Source organism: Lissotriton vulgaris, unplaced genomic scaffold (genome assembly GCF_964263255.1).
Source record: "Lissotriton vulgaris unplaced genomic scaffold, aLisVul1.2 SCAFFOLD_828, whole genome shotgun sequence".
In the NCBI taxonomy this organism is placed as follows: Eukaryota; Metazoa; Chordata; class Amphibia; order Caudata; family Salamandridae; genus Lissotriton; species Lissotriton vulgaris.
This window is the reverse complement of record NW_028251635.1, coordinates 647,301-662,034: the sequence shown is the minus strand read 5'-3', so window position 1 is coordinate 662,034 and position 14,734 is coordinate 647,301. Positions and strand designations below refer to the sequence as shown.

The window sequence follows — 14,734 nt, the reverse complement described above, 5'->3', positions numbered from 1 at the left end:
GGAGTGGTCTCTCTCTTTATTGTGAAGCGACACAAGTATGCAAGCTGAGTGAGATTTCGGTATGCCTGTCAATTGTTTAACTGTACTATAACCCAATCTGCTCACGTTGCCAATCACACTGCAGTAAAAAAAACTTGTCATTCAAAGAAAGGTATTGTTATACTACAATTTCACTAGTGGTATCTTGACTGTACAAGAGACAAAAGCAGATTTAATGAGCAAGTACCAGAATTACCATGTGGCAATTTAAAAGGTTGCTCACCGATACTCTCGTTCCTGTAGGACTTCCACTGGGTCCAAGCCGCGGGGTTTCTGAATAGGAGTGATGCGGTTCTGCTTTGGATGCAGCTGGATCATGGGGGCAGGTGGGAGGGGATGGCCCGGGGAAGGGGTCTGTGGAGGCATGACTGGAGAAGCTGCGGGCGGCAAAGATGGGGGAGCAGGAGAAGGCCGGCCTGTAGGCTGAGGTGTAATCAGTTTCTGGGGCACACTGGTGGGGGCAGCAGCATTTGCCATTGGTCCTAAGAAAAATCAAAATAAAGTCACACAATGCATTAGATTGCCATAAAAACAGCACAGTTACAGTAACAAATTATATATTTTTACTAGAACACTGATGCGAACAAATCCATAACCTGTGGGAACATGTGTAAGATCGATGTTAATGAGAGAAGTTGTTGTCAGACTTCAGGCTAATAGCCCATATACCTACTTTGTTGCATTATGAACCGGTCATTCTCATTTGAGCACTACAGGAAAACTGCTTCCTCATAATCAAAGAACCATATTGAGATTTTGAAACTTTAATTCTACCATCTCCATAATCACGACTCTCCAGAGGCAGGATCGAGTATGCATGTGCAAAAATGACAAAACTGTCCACATTATCTCAAAACTACATAACAGGCATGACTGCCAGGACCTGTGCTACAGAACATTTAAGTTCCTGGGTTATAATCTTCTCTCTAAAATGTAAAGCAGTTATCAAATTCATAGTTTGCAACCAGCAGACTAGAATTCCTCTCTGAGAACTAGAATACGAAAGCGCAGAGACAAGAGAAGAAAAACCTGCACCCAATTCACAAAAAGGCATCTGGCCTGTGCTTGCCTTCCAGCAAAGGTCCGAATTCGTTACCATACAGAATTCCAAACATGTTTACATGCTCGTAAATTAGGTTTCCAGTATCTGTCCAACTTCCTCAGATGGAGAGCCCAAAACGCCCTGTCCCAGCTCACCAGTTTTACAGTAATTTTCTAACAATGTAGCTTCCCTTCAAAAGCAACTGCATGCTCACTGAACTGCTTGAAGAAACATAAACAAGATGAGTGTTTTTCGCACATTTAAAGCATTTTCAGCCTAGCAGCTCCACAGTTGTTCCATTTGGCATTTTCTATGTTGCTAAACTGGAGATTTTATTTAAAAAACTTTCTGCGCTAATGTGTATTTGTTACTGAAATCAAATAAGAGGCAGCGTTGGTTGAAAGGTAGGCGAAGAATTTCTGAAAGCAGCCAATGTTCACAAAACGAAAAGAGAAAGTGCAGACAATGCAGGCAAATAATAAATATAGGTACCTCAGGCACTGTAGCGACAAGTGAAATGAGTGTGTCACAGTAAAAAGGCCAAATTAAATCTTGCTGCAATGTTTAACTAAATGAAAAATAAAATTTTTAAAAAGTAGATGAATTGAAAGCTAAAAGGTGCAACCCACTAAACTTTGTGCAAAACTGAAGGTTATGAGGGAAAGAAGATGTTTGATAAAAACAAATAAAGGACAGTGCAGTCCCAGCCCCAACATCAGTGCTCTATTTCAGTACTGACACTTACCTTCAGACCAAGGCTTTTGGGGACCTCCAGTGGGCATTCCAGGCATTCCTGGAGGGGCTCCCGCAGGTCCAGGAGGTGGCATGTTGGGCCCTGTCATACCTGCATTACAGAACATGACAATCACACCACAGTAAAACAGGCTTACCTAAAACAGTCTCACAAGAAACAGCATTACAAGCTTTCCTTAGAAACCAAAACGTTTTAATAAAAAAATATTTTATTTAATCAGGTAGAAAAGGCTTATAACAATACATATAAAGAAACGACAATTGAAAATTTCTGAATAGCAGTCTATTCACTAGTAAAAAAGAATAAATAAAGAAATATTACATATAGAAGATAGGGATTATGTTACTTACCCTGTAAGCATCTGTTCTTGGCATGTAGTGCTGTAGATTCACATGCTGTTCAGAAGTCCACCACCTAGTGTTGGGCTCGGATGATTACAAGTTGCTTTTGTCCAAGAAGTTTTCTTCAAACCACAAGGTTGTGTGACTCCTTCTCTTGGTAATATTGCGCATGGTCAGCGACACCATCTTCAGATTGTTTTGCCATAGGTAGGTGAGAATGTAATAGTGCAAAGTATAGCAATGTGACGGCCACGTTATAGTGTGATGTAAGTATATAAAGTATGTGAACTGCAACATGCACTGGGTTGTTTTGGGGCGGGAGGATGGCACATGTGAATCTACAGCACTACATGAACAGATGCTCACAGGGTAAGTAATATAATCCGTTCAAGGCATGTGTGCTGTAGATACATATGCTGTACATAGATTGTAAAATATCCGCCCCTGCCCCCCAGGCAGTGGAGATGCAATTAGAAGACCAGGGAAGACTTCTAAGGGCTACAGAACGTATTGTGCCACCCTTAGAGGCCCTGTATCTTTACACACCCACACTGCCTTTGCAGGCTGCATGTTTTGGTGCAGAACAAAGTAAAGAGTTGACATGGCACTGTCCCCCTTCCTGTCTCCCCTCCTTTTCGGCGGGAAGACAGGTGGGAAAAACTAGCCAGCCCAGGAGGTGTGCCCACCTCTGCCAACTCCACGCCTCAGGTGGGGGAAGCGAGGTGAAGCCCACTCTCCAGTGCTCGCCAATCAGGACTAGGGATTGTGCTCACTCCCCCATGTGGGGTGAGCACACCAAGGTTGTAGTCACCCTAAGGTCAGTAGCCTATTGGCTACTGACCTCAAGACCCCTAAAACGCCCCCTAAATACAGTATTTAGGGGGCAGCCCTGAACCAAGAAGGCAGATCCAGAAATGACGAGGAAGATAAGAAAAAGGACCAAAGAGCTGTGCAGACCTAACAAGAGGACGACGCCCACTGACTTGACCCCAGCCCTAAGGGCCTGTCTCCCCTTGAACCTGCTCCTGCGAAATCCCGGTGTGTCCTGCAACCAGCAACCTCAAAAACCCCCGGAGGACCTGCCTGCCTTCACTTCAAAGACTGAATCTCCAGTGAACACCGGACTTGTTCAAACTGCAGCTTCTGGTGCCAACCAGGGACCGCGAATCAAGCCCACTCTTCACCCGGCACAAGTTCGAGTGGAAAAACACCACCAGGAGGTCACCACCGCGATCCCGAGCAGAGATCCAGCGATCCTGAGCAGAGATCCGGCGACCCCTAACCTGCCTCAAGCCTGCAGCCAACGCATGCAGCCTAAATCCAGTAGGCACCCCTAACCGCGACCAGGAGCTGGTAAGAAGATCCGACCCCAAAAGGCACCCCTGCACCAGACGCCCCACGGCCTTTTGTGCCCAAACAGACGGTGCCTGACCAAACTCTTAACTTCCCAACTTACCTCTCTAAGTGGTGGTCGCACCCAGAAGACCTTTGTCTCCCTGCCTGCAGTGCTTTTGCAAACCGGAGGTTCTCCATAGAACACAACAGGGTGCCCGACGTCAAAACAGCACTCTGCACCCGGCTGCCCCAGTGCCGCTGAGGGTGCACCTTCTGTGCTACTTTGTTTCCCCACCCTGACCTTAACCCTAGGAGCTTTGCTCCCACAACCCAGTGGCCTGCTTGCCAGCAGTCACCAACCGGAGGCCCCCATCCCTCAATGGATAACATTGGGCCTCAACACTATGCAGCCGGCCGCCCTAGTGCCGATGAAGGTGAAACAACAGTGCATCACTGACCATGGGAGACCCCTGAGTCTAACCCCATAACCTTAACTCCCACAGTCGTTTACCTGTGAACCGTTAACCTGTTTACCTTCCATAGGATAACATTGACACTTTTTCTCCGAAAAGTTTCTAAGTGTGGAGTTTTGAAAACTGAAAATATTCTTTAAAAATCATGCGAATAACCAAAACGTAATTACTTACCTATTTCCAGGAAATGTCCTAGTGCTAAATCTAGGTATCCAGCACTGAGTTAGAAAAGTAACGTAAAAAGTAACTTGCCTGTAATTTACTGAAAAAGCCTATTTATTTCAAGCCAAGTGTTGCATACTACTGCTCCCCTGTAAATCAAACGAAGTACAATTTCTATTGCATTCAGTTCTTGAGTGTGTGAATTCATTTGCTGACTGAGTGTGTACATCAAATGCTTAACACTGTCCTCTGATACTGCCTTACTGCTCGACCAAGCTACCACAATTAGAGAGTAAGGTTCCAACTTTAACCTCTGCCTTCCTCTGGGGACACTTGGACTCTATACAAACTATACCTCATTTTGGTGTAGTATATATAGAGCCAGTTTCTTACAGTTATTGCTTGAGAATGCGGTACCAGTTTGTAGTGAAGTGCCCCTTTTTGAATGGTTACTAGCCCCCCCCCACCCCACCCACACACGTTTTGCCCGATGGTGATGCTCTTTGACAAAATGAGCCCTGGGTTCCTACCAACTAGGTGCCCAGGGCCCATGTTCTTTCCCTAAAACTGTAATGTTACAAACCCAATTGACAACTCTGACAACCTCTTAAGTCCCTTGTAAAGGGTACCAAGGGCACTGTGACCAAGGAAGGTCTCTAAGGACTGCAGCACATATTGTGCCACCTTCAGAGGCCATGTACACAACTGCCATTGCAGGCTGCATGTTTTGGTGCAGAGAAAAGTCGACATGGCACACGTCACTTTGTGCCGTGCCTACAACCCGCTGCCTATGGTAGAGGTAAGCCATCCCTCTAGTAGGATGCACTATACCACTGGTGAGGGTACAGGTGCATGAGCCCTGTAACCCTACTGTGTCTAAGTCCATTCTTAGACATTTTAAGTGCAGTAAAGCTGTAAGGAGTATATGGTCTAGGAAATTGTCATTATTATCTCCACAGCACCATAATGGCTTTGATTAAACCTGGATAAGTTTGGTATCAAACGTCTCAGTACATTAAACCCACACTGATGCCTGTGTGGGATTTAATGCCAAATGCACTTAGTGGGCATCTTAGAGAAGCCTCCTGAAAAACTACCTAACTCTAGTGTCCAGGGTGAGGGGCTACCCGCCATTTGCCACCAACAGACAGGTTTCTGGACCCCTAGGTAGAAGGCCTCCGCTCTCTGGGTCCAGAAACAAAGCCCATCCTGGGCAGAGTTGTCATGCCTCCTCCCCTAGGATGGGCTGGGCCCACGAAGGGTGAGCTTCAAAGGCCTGCCGCTTGTTGGCTGACCTTGCCTTTTGCTGCCCCCAGAAACTGGCTCCCACCGGGAGAACAGGTGGGGAAACCAAGTGCGGAAGAGAGGTGTGCCCAGCTTTGCCAACCACACCCCTCAGGTGGAGGAGGCGAGGTGAAGCCCACATCTCAGTCCCCTCTATTTTCAAGATGAAGGGGACACAGCAAATAAGAGAGAGGTTCATGTCCCGTTTCACTGGAAGGTGGCATAATAGGGGTTGTACTCATCCCAAGGAAGGGACCTATTGGTCCCGACCTGCAACCCCCTGTAACGCTCTTAAATGTTATATTTAGGGTCAACCGTTAACCTTGCCTCCTCAGAAACTAAACTGAAGAATGACCAAAGAGCTGTGCTGAAACATGAAAGAGGATGACAACTGCTTTGGCTACAACCCTACCTTTTTTTTTATTAATAAAATTGCAGACATTAAGGCCAACATTCCCCTTCCTTCCCCTGCCTTTTTAAACCCTGACCCACCACTTAACACCAATCACCTGGATCACATAACTCCTTTGTCTGAAGAAATTTTTCTCTCTTTGCTCCCCTGAGTCAAGTCTGGATCCCCTTCCGACATTTGCCCGGCTTACATCTTGCGTGTTATCTTCCTGACCTGCCCTTCCCCCCCTCTTATTTTTCTCAATGAGAACCTCAAGTCAGGAATTGTCCCTCCTTGTCACAAATCAGCCACTATCATCCCTATCTTAAAGAAACCAGGTGCAGACTCAACAGCGTTAGCAAACTATCGGCCTATTTCCCTTCTCCCTTACTTGGCCAAAGTTCTTGAACGCCACGCCACTAAAATCCTCCGTTCCTTTATCGAGGATAGTGGCTACCTTGCACCGTGCCAAGCAGGGATCCGCCCTCTCCATTCCACCGAAAAAGTGGTGGTCTCCGTCATGGATACACTTAGAGAGAGCCTAGATGCTAATCTCCCTCAAGCACTGGTTCTCCTTGACTTGTCGGCCACCTTCGACACGGTGGACCACACCATCCTTCTCTCCCGTGGGTTCGGCCCTGGCCTTGCTCAGCTCATTTTTGAGCGACTGCTCACAGGCAGTCCATTTGGCGGACTTTTCCTCCCCCGCTCGCAAGGTACAATGTGGCGTCCCCCAGGGATCTTCTCTCTTCCCTCTTCTTTTTAATTTGTATATCTTCCTACTTATTTCTGCCCTGCAGAGGATGGAGGTCACGGTGTTTAATTACGCAGATGACCTCCAGCTCATTTTTAACCTCTCCGATTCTCCTGACTCTATACATAATTTCCAGTCGGTGATGGTCTTTATCAGGGATTGGATGAGCTTTAACCATCTTAAGCTCAACCATGATAAGACCGAGCTTCTCCTCACTGGTGGTAAACTCAACCCTTGGTCTTCTATTTTTTGGCCCCCCTCTTTTGGTACTCCCCCCCTCTCCTTCCCCCTCTGTTAAGTCACTGGGGATTACGCTCAATCAACATCTCACTCTACACTCCCAGATTAGCACGGTGGTCTCCTCTTGCTTCTTGATTTTGCGCCTAATTCGAAAAATTTCGTAGCACTCTGAAAACTTTTCTGTTTTCACAGGCTTTTAATATCTAAACCGCTTTGCCATCCAACCCAGGATTCCTCCTCAACAGCGCCATGAAACCGCCTGGTAAACGAGCGCTCAACAAATACCCTTAAATTCAAAGGTGATTGGCCTCCTAAAAACTGCATTCCCTGAACTTGAGGCTTGGGATATGGCCAAGGAGGTACAACGGGCCCACCGATTTCCCTTGACGATACCCAAATATCCTCAGAAGACGCCGCAATATCCAAGGGCTATGTTAATCAATTTTGGAAACTTTCTCCTCAGAGAAGCCATATATGATCTCGCAAGACCAACTAGTCAGCGGGAACATAAGGGATTTAAATTTTTTGTAAGACCGGATTTTGCACATCCGACTGTTGAAAGAAGATGGAGGATGCGTCAGCTGTTTAAGCCATTTGAAATACTTGGAGCTACTGTCTATCTCCAGAACCCCGCGAGACTGAAAATCATATATAAAGGAATAACCCGAAGCTTCACTAGCGAGGTTCAAGCCCAAGATTACTTGAGAGAAATAACAGATGTTGGGGCAATGAAGTCTGGAAAAATTAGCTCAAGTACAAATATAGACTTATAAAGCACAATGAGTATTGTGAATCCTGTGACTTTTACATAAGTACATCTGGGGGGGAAACAGCGCACCTGGGTTGATAAATAAATGCAATAATTGTCGAATTTGTTAACTACACAACCACTTAAAACTTAAATATCACATTTTAGAAACACAGGGTTAGGACGGGGAAAGGGTGCTAACGTGGGCGGATCACATGGACACCCAAACCCGGGTACCAACACACCTGGGGTGCCTCATCGGTTGGAAAGGGAGGTGGGGGGTGGGAGGGCTTTGGGTGGGAAGGGGGGGCCGGAGCGAGCAGGGTCAATCCGGTAGGGGGGGGCAGAACATGATGGGGGAAAGGAAGGGAGGAAGGAGAAAAAAAAACAAAAAAAAACATTTACTCTTGATACACATGGGGTATATTAACCATAGCAATATAGAAAGAACTAAAAAAAACAGGTGGCTTATTTATTAGAGTCTATAAGAAAAACTCTAATGGCTAGGTTCAGCATATTGTCAATGAACATATGCGGCCTTAATGATATTAAAAAAAGACAAAAAAACTGCAGAGGGTCTAAGAACTTCTGGGCCGAATATCATATGTCTCCAAGAGACACATATTGAAGGGTCGCAACAATATCTACAGAATTCTTTAGGATACCGACTTATAGCAGCTACATCACAGGGGACACGTACCAGGGGGGTCGCAATTTTAGCAAAGGGTGGGGGGCTACAATTCCCCCCATCAAAAGCGGATACCTTAGGTAGATTTGCAATTACAGAATGCCATATCAATAACGGGGCAAGCAAATTCACGATATGTACAATATATGCGGATAATATTGATGATCCAGAGGTACTGATTAAGGTGTCTAACGAGCTATTTCACTGGCCCCTTCCTTTGATTCTCTGTGGAGATTTTAATATTCATTTACCCTGTAATTGGTCCACTGATCCTGGGTTTATTTATCAAGGCAGGAAACCAAAGGTTTTTCTTGCTCTTAAAGATCTATGTTTACAACACGGCCTTCTAGATGGCTGGGCCATGGATCATCCGGGCGACCCAGGTTATACTTATTATTCATTTCCACACTCAAAACATGTAAGACTAGACTATCTGCTTCTTTCGAATAGCTTGCGCTCTACATGTCAAACCAATAAACTGCCTAGAATTTTGTCAGATCACAACCCACTAAAGCTTAACCTAATGAAGGGTCCTGAAAAATCTACCACAAATATATGGACTTTCGAAAGAGCTCTACTATATAATAAAGCATATAATCTACATATGAGAACTTGGATCCCCGCTTTCATATCAGATAATATTGGGTCTACCTCTATCGACATTGTCTGGGACACTCTGAAGGCCGGGGTTCGGGGCGAAACGATGAGATTCTCCTTTCATCACAATAAAACCGAAAAAATAAAAATAAACTCACTAGAAGAAGATCTATGTAAAGCAGAAGAAGGACTTATTAAAACAATACAGGAAGGTAATCCAATTGCTAATGCGGAGCGAGAAGTGGCTATTGTTAAGAATAAAATCTTGTCAATTTTAATTGATAGAGCAGCTATTAAAGCTAATATCAACAAGGGTAAAATCTACGAGCTTGGGGAAAAAATGGGCCACCAACTAGCTGTCAGAACCCGCGAAGAGACATCTTTTGCTCTAATTAAAGAAATTAGGGACCCGGATTTAGGCCTAAGATCAGATCCATCTGAAATAAGAACATCTTTCCAAAAGTTCTATAAGAACCTCTATCACGAGGATAACACCAAAGGTGGTGATCCCAATATGTACTTGGAATCATTTACCCCGCCACACCTGGAAACTACTTATCAGGAGATCTTAGATGGTTCAATCACCTATGACGAAATACTCTTAGCAATTAAGGGCCTGGCTACCGGAAAGGCAGCAGGAATGGACGGAATTCCAACAGACTTTTATCTTACATTTGCCCCTCAACTTGAGAATATTATAACTCCCCTCTTCCAAAATATCTTCTCAGGGGGGAACCCGCCTAGGTCGTGGTCCATTGCCAAGATTATAGTATTTCTTAAAAAAAACAAAGATGTGAAAGAATTGGGCTCATATCGACCAATCACACTGATTAACGGGGACTCTAAAATTTACTCAAAAATACTGGCGGATCGATTGGCACCCGTAATTCACAATATTGTATCAGAAAGACAACATTGCTTTGTTCCAGGAAGGTCCACGACTGATCATATTCAAAGGGTTATTTCCCTTTTTGATTATTCGGGGGCGACAGGAGACCCTATGGCTCTCATACTGCTCGACGCGGAGAAAGCGTTTGATAGGGTCTCCTGGAAATTCCTGTGGGCGGCCCTATCAAACTGTGGGATAAGCGGACACTATTTAACAGCAGTCCAACAGCTCTACGTAAATCCCAGTGCCCATGTTTTAATCAATGGGGCTTTATCTGAAAGTTTCGCCATTACGCGGGGTACTAGACAGGGCTGCCCTTGCTCGCCCCTCCTCTTTGCTATCTATATTGATGTGTTTATTAACAATTTGGAAAATAACTCAATTCCCTCAATTCAAGTTCGTAACGTAGAAACAAAATGCCTAGCATATGCGGACGATATAGCTATTATCACAGGTGACCCCAATAATGCCATTAATTGGATAGAACGAGAAGCCCATGCTTTTGGTAAAGTTTCGGGCTATAAACTAAACAGTAGTAAAACACAGATTATTATAAATAACAAAATTACGATGCAAGACCCAAGAATAATTAATAAAGCAATCTACCTAGGCGTGAGTATTGATGCTAACATCACAAACATAGTTGACGATAATCTTAACCCTCTCATAAGTCGCACCAAGAAAGAACTACTGCGCCTTCATAATCTACAGCTTACTATTGGGGGGAGAGTTAATGTCGTCAAAATGCTATTCTTCCCGAAGCTCCTTTATTATTTTCGTTCAATTAACCTTGAATTTTCCGAAACAGTTTTCAAAAATATAAATAATTTGTTTTCACGTTTTATATGGGGATATCACAATCCACGAAGAGCACTCAGCTGGCTTACTTTACCTAGAGATCGGGGGGGATTGACATTACCAAACTTTAAACTGTATTATTGGGCAACAGTGCTGAGATATAGCACACATCTTTTAAATGGTGACATAGGCGTCCATAATATTCCCACCCCGCAAGAACTTATTCTGGGAGACGGCTGTGCAGGCTGCTTATGGCGGCACTTAAATGATGATTACCTCAAAAAGGTGAAATTCAAGACTATTTCTAGCACCATTAAAGTATGGCGGAATGTAAAAAAATTTGCTGGGTTAGGCCGGTATTCTTTTTATACACCCATAACACAGAATTTGGATCTCCCGGAAATATTTCAAGATTTAGTTTTGAATAGATGGGCCGTATTGGGGATAAAACAACTCGGGTGCTTTTTCTCTGTGAATGGTATAAAGTCGTTTGAGGAACTAAAAACCGAATTCAAATGATCTAATAGAGATTTCTTTAAATACCTCCAAGTGCAGGATTTTATTCTAAAGAAAGGGGGAGGCCGCATTAAATTCCAACTGTGGCAAACTATGGACAAATTACTATCTATAAAAACCCCTAAAATTGGCGAGATTTATGAAGGGCTTAATCTACTGATGCCAGACGATTTGGAGAAACATATGGTGGCATGGCAGAGTAGACTTGGCATCTCTCCTCGAACCTCCCTGGAAGCCTTAGATATGTCAATATCAACCCTAATGTCCATGAATCTCCAAGCACAATTTTATAAAACATTTTTTTCACTTTATTATACCCCAGACAAATTAGCAAAATGGGGGAACGGATCTAGGACACACTGTCCGAGGTGCTCCCTTCCATCAGCAGATTCAACTCACATGTTTGCTACTTGTCCTTTATTAGAGAATATCATATCGACAATCTCAGACTTTCTTTCCATCCTCGCACATTGCCGCATTAACATTTCAACTGAAGAAATTCTATTAGGTACATCCAACATACCCCGACCACATTCAATGCACGGGCTTATCTTCATTGCTATGGCTGTTTTCAGACTGTGCATCGCGTCAGCCTGGATAGATCCATTTGCACCTTCTTTTGTAGAATGGAGAACCAGGTTGTTTGCAACTTGCAACATAGAAGTAGCGATTTATAGAAACAAAGGGAGTACAAAGCGGAATAAGGGCTTGAAGATATGGGCACCTCTGTTAGATTAGATGCATGAGGAGTGAAATGTTTGAATCGCTTAGGTCTTATATCTAATCTCTCTCTCTCTATTTGTTGATGTTTTATTCTTAGTTTGCTAGCTTGATGTTCATTTAACAAAATGTATATACTTTTCTCCATATTTGTTAAGATCAACAATAAATTAAATTGTGCTACTTGTTCTGCAGGGGTGTGGGGTGTGGGGGGGGGGGGTAATGTTGTTATATAAAACTTAAATGCAAATAAAAAAATTGTTTAAGAAAAAAAATAATAATTCAAATACCTGCCTGTCCCGACTTAGACCTGCTCCTAGCGAAACCCTGGCATGTCCACCATTAAGCAGTATCCAGAACACGGAGCACCTGCCCTGCCTTCACCAAACAGACTGTCTCCCGTGAGCAGATTTGCTCCACCGAAAGCCCAAACGCAGTCCCCAGATTCAGCCGAATTTGCGGTTCTGCACCACTCCGCACCAGACGCCCAAGCCAAAGTGGCCCAACACAAGGAGGTCTCGCCCGCAATCCGGACCAGGGATCTGGTGATCCCCGACCTGCCTCAACCTTCTACTCGACGCCTGCAGCCTCAACCTGAGGGCCCCCCAACTGCGACCGGAGAGGGTAAAGAAACCAGACGCCCAAAGACACCCCTGCACCCAACACCCCATGGCCTTGGATGGCAAGGCAACCCTCAATAATCCAACGTACCTCTTTTGCCAGCATTTCATCCAAATCGGAGATCTCCCTTGGAAACAACAGGGCTCTTGGCGACTTCTTGACACCCTGTATCCAGCCGCTTCCGTGCTGCTGCTGGTTCAGCACTGGTGCCGATTGTTGGCCCCTGCAGTGCTGATCCTAACCCCAGGAGCTTTGCTCCCACAACTGAGTGGCCTGCTCATAAACAGCCTGCTAGAACTGGCTATTTCTGGTAGGCTAAGGCTGATGCCAAAGCCAGGCAGAAACCACCAATCTAGTCAGGGCAAGGAAGTCACACGCCAAGATAACCCCTGCTCACCCCCTTGGTAGCTTGGCACGAGCAGTCTAGGCTAAACTCGGAGGCAATGTGTAAAGCATTTGCGTCAGCGCACAATAGCAACAACACACTAGGTACACCACAAAAGAGACTCCACACAAGGTTATTATAAAAATACCTTTTGTATTGTAAAAGCACATCAGATAAAATCACACATATACATGGTGCCAATTGGCACGGGCAATATTCACATGGGATTATTCACAAGACAGGGCCACAAGGGCCACTGTCATATTCAACACTTTCCGAAATAGAAATACTTGTCAGAAATTAGAATAAGCATATAAAATCACTGTAGCACAAAGTAACAGTTATGAATCACATCCAGTAACTACTGGGAACAGGTAAGTACACACTACGCAACCCTCAACACCTTAGGAGCATGTCACGCAGGTACCCAGGACCTCACTAGGACCCCCTGTACTAGAAAGAACAACCACCTAAGGATGAAATCCACTTAGGGGTATAAATCAGGACACACTACCCATGATGCATGACTATACATTCAGAGGAGTAGTAAGGAAAACACATGATGTATAGACCTACACATTCAGCGGTGTTAAGGACAGAGCACATGATGTAATCACAATACATTCAGGGGTGCAGCGCAAGAAGACACATGATGACTAAACATTCAGAGGTGCAGCGCATGAAAAGAAAGACACATAATGCATCAAACATTCAGAGGTGTCAAGAGTAAAGCAATAGCGCAAAAATCACATGAGGCCTAAAAACCTTCAGAGGTGCAGGAATAACACATGATGCAAAAGATCACATTCAGAGGTGCAATAACCATACCATTGCGCAAACTCACATAAGCCACCACCTGTGGCAGTCCCTAGGCCAATGGCCTTGTTGGGGCTCAGACGCCCTGAGTCTCAGTGTCAGGGTGCGCTGCCATGCAGCGCCAGTCTCAAAGTTCAAAAAGCCTAAACGTGGCAGGTGCCCACTAAGTGCTGGGCACCTGGAGAACAATAAAACTGCGCCAGGGCCCTCACTGGCCCTTAGGCGCCAACTGCGCCACTGCTGGAGCCACACAGGCTCTGAAACAATGATGCCAACCGTTGGAGCCATACAGGCTCTTAAAACAAGGATGCCCCCATGAGCCTCACCGGACTCTAGACGACGTTGGGGCGACCCGCTGCCAACTGGGGCCGCCCTTGAAGCCCTCGTGGCTTCCGACACAACTGGGCCCCTTTAGGGACGGGCACCGACAATATGCCCCGATATGCCCCCTTCGTTGGAGTCCCACTCGGGGAACTCAAAGACATAGAATGCCCCCCTGCCCCTCTTGGGGCTCTCAACCGTTGGGGCGACCCGCTGCCAATCGGGGCCGCCCTGACTCTGTGCCTCAATCTGCACCATCAGAGGCTGGACGGAGCCCCCCCAGCCCTTCCTACTCACCGGGCTCTGGGGCGGGGCTCCTCCGGGCGGCGGCTCACTCTCGCCGGCTGCGGTAGGGGCAGGCACCAGCCAGGGCCTCGCGCCCCCTCCGCTCTGCACTCACCGGCTTTCCTGTGCGACGGGGGCGGGCTCGGCGGCCACGGAGGAGCTCCGGCTCCTCCCAGACTCTCCTCGCTTGGCCCGGTCCCCCGTCTCGGGACCGGGACGCAGATTGGAGCCAGCCAGGCTCCCGGGGCAATCTCTTCTCGCGCTGCAGGGCTCCCTCGGCACACGGGAGCCCTGTTAACCGGCCGCCATGCGTCTCGGCGCCTTCTTCTTCCTCTCGCAGCCGGTCACGAGCGATGGGCCAATCCCATCGCGGCTCCTTCGGCGAGCCCCCAGTGACGCCAGAGCCTCTGCAGGCGTCTTGACCAACCGGAGCGCGACTCTCCGGACCAGCGGCCAATCAGGGCGCTCCTCTCCTCGGGTCTCGGCCAATCCGGTCGCGGCCCCTTCGTGGTTGGTTTCTCTCCGCGGCAGATCG

General features: G+C 46.2%; 1 protein-coding gene across 1 annotated transcript in view; it reads right to left on the bottom strand.

Annotated features, from left to right (window-relative positions):
- The window catches only part of LOC147662823 (SWI/SNF-related matrix-associated actin-dependent regulator of chromatin subfamily A member 4), a gene marked incomplete at its 3' end in the record, with an annotated part of 317,340 nt that overhangs the window by 223,364 nt on the left and 79,242 nt on the right, over window positions 1-14,734 (bottom strand). The window contains exons 5-6 of the mRNA XM_086950887.1: window positions 1,827-1,925; window positions 263-521 (exon numbers count right to left, since the gene is read on the bottom strand). Coding sequence (XP_086807013.1) covers window positions 263-521; window positions 1,827-1,925 — 358 coding nt within the window. The remainder of the gene's footprint in view (window positions 1-262; window positions 522-1,826; window positions 1,926-14,734) is intronic.